An 11,907-nucleotide genomic window follows, 5' to 3' on the forward strand; every position below is an offset into this window, starting at 1 on the left:
AGTTATCATACTTTTTAGACATAGAAGACGGGAAGTTACAGTACTACGGGCATAACATTATGAAAATATTTGCGAGGTTTTTTAAGGCCTAAAGACATTAACAGTAAAGATTTATCCTGGCGTTAGGGATTTTATTTCTAAAAACCGTCTTGGCTAAGGAAATGACCGATTCGAAATAAAAAGCAATCTTTTATTCTATATACTCCCCACCGTTTTTGAAAATCGTTCAATAGTAGAACCAATATCTTGGTAAGTTTCTACAAACTATTAAAACCATTAGGAAGTTCATGCTATAATCCATGTTTGAAAGCTGGATCTCTAGTAATACTGCTACGTAATCTCATCCTTGTTACCATGCAATAGCTTAAAACTCCAAGTTAAAATTTGTCCATGTAAATAGCATAGAGTTTACAATATGCACTGACTGTGAGATAGTCTTCATAAACAATATTCCCGTGATTCCTTCAGATTATAATTTTATATTTAAACGACCAAAGTTTTCCAACCAAACTCTTACTTATATTACAAGGAATAAAATTCAAGGGCAATCGTTAAAATATCAAGTGTGGATTTAAGGAGGACGTGTTTCTTCTGCTCTCGAGTAACGTGGGCTGTTCTCGAGATGCTCTCCTAACTCTGGTGATTCTGCAACGTGGCGTCGTACAAATAAGTTCCTGTATGGGAAAGTTTGAAGACGACGAACTTAAACATATGAATAACTGAATCATTTATTACAATATCCACAACAAATTAAGTGAAGCCGGTAGCAAAGCATAGGTAATCAACTGATCATGTATAAACATTTCACCGTTTCCTAATCTAATATAAAAGTACCCTACTTCTATTTTTTAATTTATTCTCCAAAGTTCATACTTAAAGCCAATGGATAAAATGTGTTAGTAAAAGTAATACATAATAATATAAATATTTATAAGGGCTTAATATATGTCACTTAAATTATTACAATTCCCTGTTATCGACAGTAAATTTTAGAGTAAGTTTTGAGTTGGGCAATGGGCATTCCAGTGTGATGAAAGATGTTTTCGTGTACAAATTTACTGGAACATCGATTTCTAAAAAAACCAATTCGTCAATAAAGTACTGAATGTCTAAAGGAGTATTAACAATAAAAAAGTAGAATAACCCGTATATTTTGTATCTGTTTTAATAACTTAAAATTTTAAAACAGTTCAGTATTACATTATTTTAAATGTTTTTATATTATGCGTCCATTTCATTAATTCTGGTGGTAAATTCATTAATTGGTAGATTATTAAAACTTAAATTTTTATCATTTACAGTTGAGTTATTATACCACGTTGAAACATGAACATTTCGTCATCATCTCTCCAATTTGTAAGTAATTATTGAAATAAGACAAACATGGAGGTAAAAATGCACTAATTAGATTTTATGTGATGGTAGATTTTAACTTATTAATACCACTTCCAGGTAATAATTAGTTAAATTACAGGGTATGAGGTAAATTAATATATTTAGACATTTTTAGCAGCGGAGTGATTCAATATAAAACAATATGAACGGCGTTATTATGGCTAAGGATATTGTGAATGCCCAAATTAGGAAGTATTTATTTTAGGTTGATTAACTCCACAAATATTGCGGGGGCTTGGGTGATTAGGACGAGGGTAATGGGGAAATTTGAGGGTTTTCTACAACAATGGGGTTTGCACAAACTTACTGAAGAAACAGACAATGGAAAGTGAGCCAGCTATTACTAGTTCCATCGAATTGTAACTTATCAATAGCTCTTACTGTAATGTCTAATAATAATTGCCTTAGACATCATATAAATTTTAATATGATTTTCCCTACATTATTATTGACATAATTTAAATTAATCAATAATAAGAATTAGGTATTTTAGTGAAAAATCCTTTTTAGTTATTGGTAGATACATCAGAATACTTCAATACATAAACTACTCAACAAACCAAAATTCAAATTCGAATAAATAAGTGAATATATTAAAATTCTATATATAAGAAGGTTCTGATATACATCAAACTGTCCTTGCTGATGGTAGTTTTGAACAAAAAAGTTTTCCAGATCACACTGCGACGAATTAATTACGTCAGCGACGTTTGGACGCAGTGGGAACCGGAAAGTTTTGTTGTTCGCCATAACGTTGGTCGTAAAAGCATAAGAACTAACATTATTTTATTTTTAGGACAGTAATGAGAGAATTATTTATTTAATTTAATCCTAGAATTTATATGAATTGAACTAAAATTACATTCGAAGTAATATGCTATGTATGGTTAATAAGAGTGAAAAACTGGGTGTCTCTTCAAAAAAGTTTTATAAAACGGCTACTACGGGGAGAAATGAGAGGACACTATCTCAGTAACTAAACTGTACACGAAGGAAGGCCTTTTATGTTACAAACTATATCGAACAATGTGGTCAGAGGAATAGTTTTCCTCACGTACCACTTAGGGTGTCCCACAATCAATTATGCTCAGCAATAAAGAATAATTGACAGTCAAGTTATTTCTTTACCACAAAATACGAACATCTGTAATTAATTATGTGTTGCTTCTCATCATAAATTGAGTTTCTTTTATATGATTATAAAGATATTTACTAAGATAATTAAGTTAAATGCAACAGTTAAAACATCTTTATTGAAGACTGTATAATGAATGAATAAATATTAGAATGTAAACAACAACAAAAACAAATAATAGTCAGCTGATTATGTCACATCTCCCTTCCTCAGGAAGTGTAAGTGTAATCCTTCAGGTAATTGGGTTTACCATATCTCTTTGCTGTGAGTTGCGTCGATAAAGTTTTCCTTTGCTTTCGACTATGTAAGACCTGGGGTTTACTTTGTCTGTAATTATTCCGTCTAACAAAACACCCAACTTCGATGACCCTTTCTTAGCTTTACGTTCTCTCTCCAGGTTTAAACTCTGGCTTTGGAACTGCACCTCTATCTCCATACATGTTTTGTTTTTCTCTCGCTTCAGAGAGTTGTCGATGCACTTTCTTTCGATCAATTATTGATGGCAATAGAAGCGCATCATCAAATTGGAACCAATGTCTGTGTCCTTCTAGACATTAGCCTTTGTGCTGGAGAACCTAGATCTGGTGATAGTGGAGTGTTTTTCTATGATTCAACAGAGCTTCAAATAAGTCTGTTTCCGTCTTGATAACATCGCCTGACCAAGTTTTTTTCGCTGTCTGAACAAAACTTCTCTGCCAATCCGTTTGCTCTTGGGAAGTTTGGAGAGGATATGGACTGTTCAAATCCCCATTGTTTTTGAAAATGTTTTAAACTCTGCTGAATTGAAAGGCATGTTATTTGATTCCAGTACAGCAAGTTCATGTTATAATCCATGTTTGAAAGCTGGACCTCTAGTAATACTGCTACGTAATCTCATCCTTGTTACCATGCAATAGCTTAAAACTCCAAGTTAAAATTTGTCCATGTAAATAGCATAGAGTTTACAATATGCACTGACTGTGAGATAGTCTTCATAAACAATATTCCCGTGATTCCTTCAGATTATTATTTTATATTTAAACGACCAAAGTTTTCCAACCAAACTCTTACTTATACTACAAGGAATAAATCGAAAGGGCAATCGTTAAAATATCAAGTGTGGATTTAAGGAGGACGTGTTTCTTCTGCTCTCGAGTAACGTGGGCTGTTCTCGAGATGCTCTCTCCTATCTCTGGTGATTCTGCAACGTGGCGTCGTACAAATAAATTCCTGTATGGGAAAGTTTGAAGATGACGAACTTAAACATATGAATAACTGCATCATTTTATTACAATATCCCACAACAAATTAAGTGAAGCCGGTAGCAAAGCATAGGTAATCAACTGATCATGTATAAACATTTCACCGTTTCCTAATCTAATATAAAAGTACCCTACTTATATATTTTAATTTATTCTCCAAAGTTGATACTTAAAGCCAATTGATAAAATGTGTTAGTAAAAGTAATATAATAATAATATAAAATATTTATAAGGGCTTAATATATGTCACTTAAATTATTACAATTCCCTATTATCGACAGTAAAATTTAGAGTGAGTTTTGAGTTGGGCAATGGGCATTCCAGTGTGATGAAAGATATTTTCGTGTACAAATTTACTGGAACATCGATTTCTAAAAAAAACCAATTCGTCAATAAAGTACTGAATGTCTAAAGGAGTATTAACAATAAAAAAGTAGAATAACCCGTATATTTTGTATCTGTTTTTAATAACTTAAAATTGTAAAACAGTTCAGTATTACATTATTTTAAATGTTTTTATATTATGCGTCCATTTTCAATTATTCTGGTGGTAAATTCATTAATTGGTAGATTATTAAAACTTTAATTTTTATCATTTACAGTTGAGTTATTATACCACGTTGAAACATGAACATTTCGTCATCATCTCTCCAATTTGTAAGTAATTATTGAAATAAGACAAACATGGAGGTAAAAATGCACTAATTAGATTTTATGTGATGGTAGATTTTAACTTATTAATACCACTTCCAGGTAATAATTAGTTAAATTACAGGGTATGAGGTAAATTAATATACTTAGACATTTTTTAGCAGGGGGAGTGATTCAATATAAAACAATATGAACGGCGTTATTATGGCTAAGGATATTGTGAATGCCCAAAATTAGGAAGTATTTATTTTAGGTTTGATTAACTCCACAAATATTGCGGGGGCTTGGGTGATTAGGACGAGTGTAATGGGGGAAATTTGAGGGTTTTCTACAACAATGGGGTCTGCACAAACTTACTGAAGAAACAGACAATGGAAAGTGAGCCAGCTATTACTAGTCGAATTGTAACTTATCAATAAGCTCTTACTGTCACATCTCCCTTCCTCAGGAAGTGTAAAGTGTAATCCTTCAGGTAATTGGGTTTACCATATCTCTTGGCAATATGCTGTGAGTTGCGTCGATAAAGTTTTCCTTTGCTTTCGACTATGTAAGACCTGGGGTTTACTTTGTCTGTAATTATTCCGTCTAACACCCAACTTCGATGACCCTTTCTTAGCTTTACGTTCTCTCCAGGTTTAAACTCTGGCTTTGGAACTGCACCTCTATCTCCAACATGTTTTGTTTTTTCTCTCGCTTCAGAGAGTTGTCGATGCACTTTTCGTTCGATCAATTATTGATGGCAATAGAAGCGCATCATCAATTGGAACCAATGTCTGTGTCCTTCCTAGACATTAGCCTTTGTGCTGGAGAACCTAGATCTGGTGATAGTGGAGTGTTTCTATGATTCAACAGAGCTTCAAATAAGTCTGTTCCGTCTTGATAACATCGCCTGACCAAGTTTTTTTCGCTGTCTGAAACAAACTTCTCTGCCAATCCGTTTGCTCTTGGGAAGTTTGGAGAGGATATGGACTGTTCAAATCCCCATCGTTTTGAAAATGTTTTAAACTCTGCTGAATTGAAAGGCATGTTATCTGATTCCAGTACAGCTGGTACACCATGAACAGCAAACCATGACTTCAACTGTTTGATAGTTGCACAACTACTTGATGACACTTCAGCGAGTTCGAAGTAACCAGAGTAGCTGTCACCAAGAACAAGGTAACTTTTGCCTTTGATCTTAAAATAATCAGCTGCTGTAACCTCCCATGGCCTGATTGGAATTTGTTTACTTTTGATGGGTTCTTTTATTTCTGCCCTGCTCTGACTTTGGCATACTGTGCATGATCGTATGAAGTCACTCAAATCTTCAAACATGTTGGGCCAGTACAAGGATTCTCTTGCCCTTTGATAACAAGATTGAATTCCTTGATGTCCAGTATGAATAGCTTTGATAATATCCGTTTTCATACCATTTGGAATTACAACTTTGGTTCCTTTGAACACAACTCCATCTTCAACCATCATTTCATCTCTGAAATTCCAAAATAAGTGCAAGCTCTTAGGCAACTCAGTTTTTGATTTAGGCCAACCATTTTGTATTACTTGTATGAGTTCTTGTAAGGTGGAACTTTTCAATTTTTCCTCTTTGACTCTTAAAAGCTGATTGTATGGATGTATTGAGAAGATTGATATCACTTCAAGGTCTTTTTCCTGCATAGTAGTATTTTCAGCCGTTTTACAGTCCCTACTTAAAACATCTGCAATGTGCATATTTGTTCCTTTTATGTACAATATTTTCGGATCGTACGGAATTATCTCTAGAAATATCCTTTGAAGACGAACAGGTGCTTCATTCAATGTTTTTCTAAATATTGTTTGTAGAGGCTGATGATCAGTCCCTATAGTCAATGGTCTACCGTAAATAAAACAGTGAAATTTTGTGCAACCAAATTGTGCAAGAGCTTCTTTTACTATTTGTGGCACTACTTGTTCTGTTGGTGATAATGCTCTTGTAGCATAGGCAACTGGACGGTCCTGTAATAGAACAGCCCCAATTGAATGTTGGCTTGAATCAACTGACAGTCTCACAGGCTTCTTTACATCATAAAATCCTAGTGTAGGTGCTGTAGTAATAGCTTTTTTTTACATTTTCAAATGCCTTTTCCTGATCTACAGTCCAACTGAAGTAACGATCTTTCTTCAAAAGTGATCTCAGAGGAAGAACTAGATCAGAGTAATTTGGAATGAATCTTGACAAGTAATTTAACATGCGCATTAGTCGTCTAAGCTCTTTTAGGTTGGAAGGGGCCTGCAATTGTTCGATGGCTTGTATTTTCTCTTCGTCAATTTGAATTCCATTTCCACTAATTATATGACCTAAAAATTTTATTTTAGTCATCTCGTATTCGCATTTCTTGTCATTTAGTTTCAGTCCTGCTTCTGAGAACCGCTTCTTAACGATTTCAGTTACGTTTCTAAGTTCATCAACAGGTTTTGCATAAATTATTACATCATCCATAGCACATTCGGTGTTTGGCACATCCTTGAGAATGTCGCAAATTAACTTTTGGAAAATTTCTGGAGCGGTCGCGAGTCCAAAAGGCAATCGTATAAAGGAAAATCTTCCCCAAGGTGTAGCAAATGTCAAATAATCTTGAGATCTTTCACTGACTCTTATTTGCCAGAAACCTTTCTCGGCATCTAGTTTAGTAAAATATTTTGCACCATTTAATTTTGCGAGGATTTCATCCAATGTCTTCAGAGGGTAATGTCTTCTGAGTAGGTTTTTATTGACATCAGTTGGGTCCAAACAAATTCTTAGTTTTCCATTTTGTTTAACCACAACTAAAGGTGACACAACTGGGGTTGGTTTTTGAACCAACTTGATTACCCCCAACTCAACCATTTTGTCTAACTCACTCTTCACCTCGTCCCTAACTGCAAATGGTATTCTTCTGGCAGCATGTATTCTGAAAACTGGATTTTCAACCAAATCTATATCATAAATAAAATCGTTATTGCACTCATTTCTTTCATACTATTTGTACTTTCTACCCTTTTTATCAGTCCAATCTGTTCACTAGTTGCAGCTCCTAATATTGGAGATACATTATCACTATTTGCAACTAAAAACTTGATCTTGGTTTCTTCTCGACTTTTACCAATAAAACAGTTTACTTCAACCTCACCTAAGACTTCAATGAAATGTTTGCTATACGAAACAAGGCGTTTTGTTAATGATGAAGACATAGGTACGTTGAGGCGCTCTGCAATTTTTCTTGGCAGTACGTTACAAGCTGCTCCTGAATCAATGTTTGCATTGAAGCTTATGTTGCTTGTGTTTACTGTAACTACCCATCGGTCATTCGCCTCACTACGAGCAATTTCCATTACACCTAAATATTGTTCCTCTGTGGTATCCTTCTTACTTGCATTGTTAGATTGTTCGACAATAGAAACTCCTGGCATTGAAGTTTTTGATTCAGACCTGCAATACCTAGCAAAGTGGTTGAGCTTAGAACATTTCAAACACTCCTTGCCAAATGCGGGACACTGACGTGGACCATGCTGGTTTCCGCAGTTTCTACATTGGAATATAAGATTTCTACCTAAATTACTATTATTCATGTTTAAACTTTCAAAACTGTTATTGACAACTTGACAAATCGCAGGCTGGTTATGCAGTGGTTCAAGCTGTTGACTGTCTACCTGATCTATACTTGGTGTTGTATTTTGTAAGGCTCCCAATTGTTTCTTAGTTTGCTCGACTAGTCGTGTCATTTCTGTTGCCCTGCTTAGAGTAAGTTTTGGTTCTAGCGACAGTTTTTCTTTTAGGAAGGTGTCGCTTAGTCCAACTACCAGCCTATCTCTAATAAGTTCGTCCTTTAGAACCCCATACTCATAGTCCTGAGCTAAGTTTCTCAGTCGTGATATGAATTCACCTACGCTCTCAGTTTGATTTTGGACCGCAATATTAAACATGTATCTAATGTAAATAATATTCTTCTGAGGAGAAAAATAATTATCAAAATGTTTAATTACTGTTCCTAAATCTGACTTTGCTTTTCCAGATAGTGAGAAACTGTTAAATACTGGTATTGATTCATACCCTAATATGGTCATGAATGTAACTACTTTAACCTCACCTTCTTTTTCTTTCAACCCGGTTGCCTTGGCAAAGAACTCAAAGCTTTGTTTCCAGATTTCCCAGTTTTTGGAATCTCCATCTTCTGATATAGAAAAAGGCTTGGGTGGCTTTACTTTCAACATCTTCTGACACCAACTAAGATAATTAAGTTAAATGCAACAGTTAAAACATCTTTATTGAAGACTGTATAATGAATGAATAAATATTGGAATGTAAACAACAACAAAAACAAATAATAGTCAGCTGACTATGTCACATATTTAGTACTAGGTACTGATTTATACATAGATCTTCCAGGAAATAACCATTATATTATACAGTTCGTGTTACGTACCATGTCTACATGCACTTGGAGTATTATATTAGGTCCTTTTATGTCTAAGGAAGTATAATTTTCGCCTTCACATCAAGCTACTTTATAAATATATTAGATATAGCACTTTTATTCTTTTTAATTATTGATAATCTAAATGTGTACAGCAATATTCTATAAAACCCATTCACGTTTAATTTAATTCAATTCATGAATATACAATTATTCACAAATATTAAACTTTAATTCTATTTTTTCTCACTTATTTAAGAAGAGGCCAAACTTCTTATAAACTGTGTACTTCCCGTATTCATAGGCCACTAACCTGTACAAGTATCTTATCGAATTGAATGTAAGGGAAGAGTTTGTACAGTACAAGGTCGCTGGTATCGTTGAAAGTACAAGGCAACAGACAGGATTTGAACCTGAGCTGTCTCTAACTCAGATCTAAAATCCGACTACTTAGACAGGTCGTCAATTGACAAAAAAAATTATTAGAAATTAATATTTTGAAAAATAACATTTTACTACCTATTGACTTTGGTTTATTTCTTTATACGACATTATTTAAAACAAATCATGTGTATGGATTAATAGATACATAGAATACAGAGACCGTCAATATTAATATTTTATAATAATACAATATTAAAGGTTTTAGAGCCGCAACATAGGCCCAGACCAGCGGTGTCTTGGTTTATTTCACTTCAGATATAAAAAGTTTCTGAAACAACATCCACTTTTATCCAAACAGTTTCTTATTTACTTCTGTTAACTTGCTGTTAGGCTTCGCAATGTACGCCTTGGTTAACAGTTAATTGATATTTTATTTATAATGTGACTGCTGTCATAACTCTTCAACAAGTATTATCATTCAAACTATACCTTGTGTGTTGCCAATAAAACCAAGTACTAGAGCTTGTTGGTTGCCATCTCACAACAATGTGACGTAGTTTATTACCGAGTTAGGGCTATTGTTCACTTCACTGTACGATCAATACTTCCATAAACTCTCATATCAAATAGACAATGCAAAATCAAAAAAATCTACCCTTTTGCATATCCTAGAAAAATGTAGGTGTTCTGTTTGCTGTCTAGTAAACGCTTTCGTTACCTCTTTATATGATTAGAACTACTGGCGTCTGAAACAATTTTTATTTATAAATAAACATTTACGTATTTCATATGGACAAGTTACCTATGTGATTCAATTTTCAAAGCTTATTTCAATGTATCGATATTTAATTTATAGATTTACATAGTAAATTTTATAATCTCCTGAGCTTCATACATTTTTAGCGAAATGGTTAGACATGCACTATCACTGATTTAATTGTTGCCTATATAAGAATGAAGTTTAAATTAAAATATTTTATATACAAATTACATACGTTAATAGATATTTTGTCACATGATACATTCAGATTTTTTCAGTGACTTATGTTCCATAGCAGTGTTCAAAAATTAAGAGTTCCCATGAGGTAGTGAGACTTCTAGTTAGAATAGAATAATAATTACATTATTGTAATATAGCTTATATTTTCATTTTATAGTGTTCTCTTTAGTTTATAAATAAATAACAAAAGATATTTTATGTGTTGGAGTGCTTAAGCTATGTTAATATGTCACGTGTTAAAATCTCATATTATTGTGCTAAGCTTGGTTAGAAATTTATTCTACTATTTTCATTTTGCTATAATTCCTATCATACCACCAAAAGTATATGCTAACTCTCAGCGAAATCCCAAGGAATGCACCAACATGATACTCACTATTTCCAATTTAATGTTTTCAGCATTAATGCAGATGGTTAATGCTTACGTTCTTTACTCTAAAATTATTTCATGGGAACTTTTTGATACTAACCAATATAATATCATGTTGTTATAGTAATACGAATATTCCGCACATTTGTCAAATTTTCGATATTGGCCTACGAAAAAATCTTATAAGGTAGTACTTATAAAATACTTGTTGCGACCCTTAGGAAAAATATTGTACTTAGAGGTAAGATAAACTTTAATACATGCATTAATTTAATCAACATTATTTATCTGTTTATCTAAAAGTTTGGACACATTTACTCATATACCCTCATTTTTTTCGAAGACAGATAATCACGTATTAATATTACAACATAAGGAGTTGTCACAGATTTAATAATACACATTACTAGTAGTAACTTAACAGTACTTTCTAGTTGAGTAGGCCATTTCCAAAACCTGTTATTTAGAATTTTTTGTAATTTTACAGTATTCATTAAAAACTTATAAAAACATTACTAATTAACATATCTTTTTGATTTTTTTCACCAAACATTTTAGAAAAATGTCCTTTTTTTATTTAACAAAGTCTGTATAATCACAAAACTTTTGTTTTTTAGTAATTAAATATTGAGTTTTGGATATAGCTGGTTTTGGAAATGATAATGAATATAACTGTTTTTTGGAACTGTACAAGAAGCCATTTTGGTTTTTGGTACATTTCCAAAACCAGATAAAATGATTTTAATTTCCAAAAACAGTTAAAAAGGGTTTGAATAAATAAATTACCCGTGACAAATTTTTATTTTATTCATATTTATTAATAAGTACAAAAAGACTTGATGATTTTATTTTAATAGTGCCCTTTCATGGTTGTGAAGACCTAACGACAATATAAAAATAAAAAGTAATTAAAAAGAACTTTAACCAACAACATCATGAAAATTTCACTTTAACTGTCCACAACATCAATGTAAAAAGGTTTCTATGCAACCACTTCATCTTCATCCTCCATTAAATCGAAGTCAATAACTTCAAGCTCAATAGGTGTACCGGTATTTAAGTTGGCTTGCTGAACAAATATATTTGAATACTATTGCAAAAGTTCGTTTTGGCTCCATTCTTCTCCAAAATGAAGTTCTAGAAGTCGTTTCACATCATCAAGTTTGGCGGATTTTTACAGGAATTCCTTTGCTCACCTTTTCTGATCGTATATTCTTCAAAGTTTTTCCTCTTCTGCATAGAGTTTTGCCCTTCCCACTTTCAACATTATAAAAAAGGTTCTCCTCGAACCAAAACAGTTGTCAACGTTTGTTTCTTCT

General features: G+C 33.0%; 1 protein-coding gene across 1 annotated transcript; it reads right to left on the reverse strand.

Moving 5' to 3' along the window:
- Positions 1-5,178: 5,178 nt before the first annotated feature.
- On the reverse strand, positions 5,179-8,631 carry LOC124363583 (uncharacterized protein K02A2.6-like). Its single transcript, XM_046818839.1, has 3 exons — positions 8,508-8,631; positions 7,245-7,356; positions 5,179-5,893 (listed from the first exon to the last, which is right to left on the reverse strand). Exons 1-3 carry the CDS (start codon positions 8,629-8,631, stop codon positions 5,179-5,181), a joined length of 951 nt encoding a protein of 316 aa, XP_046674795.1.
- Between the last annotated feature and the right edge of the window lie 3,276 nt (positions 8,632-11,907).

The sequence above is a fragment of the Homalodisca vitripennis genome, chromosome 5 (genome assembly GCF_021130785.1).
Source record: "Homalodisca vitripennis isolate AUS2020 chromosome 5, UT_GWSS_2.1, whole genome shotgun sequence".
Classification (NCBI taxonomy): domain Eukaryota; kingdom Metazoa; phylum Arthropoda; class Insecta; order Hemiptera; family Cicadellidae; genus Homalodisca; species Homalodisca vitripennis.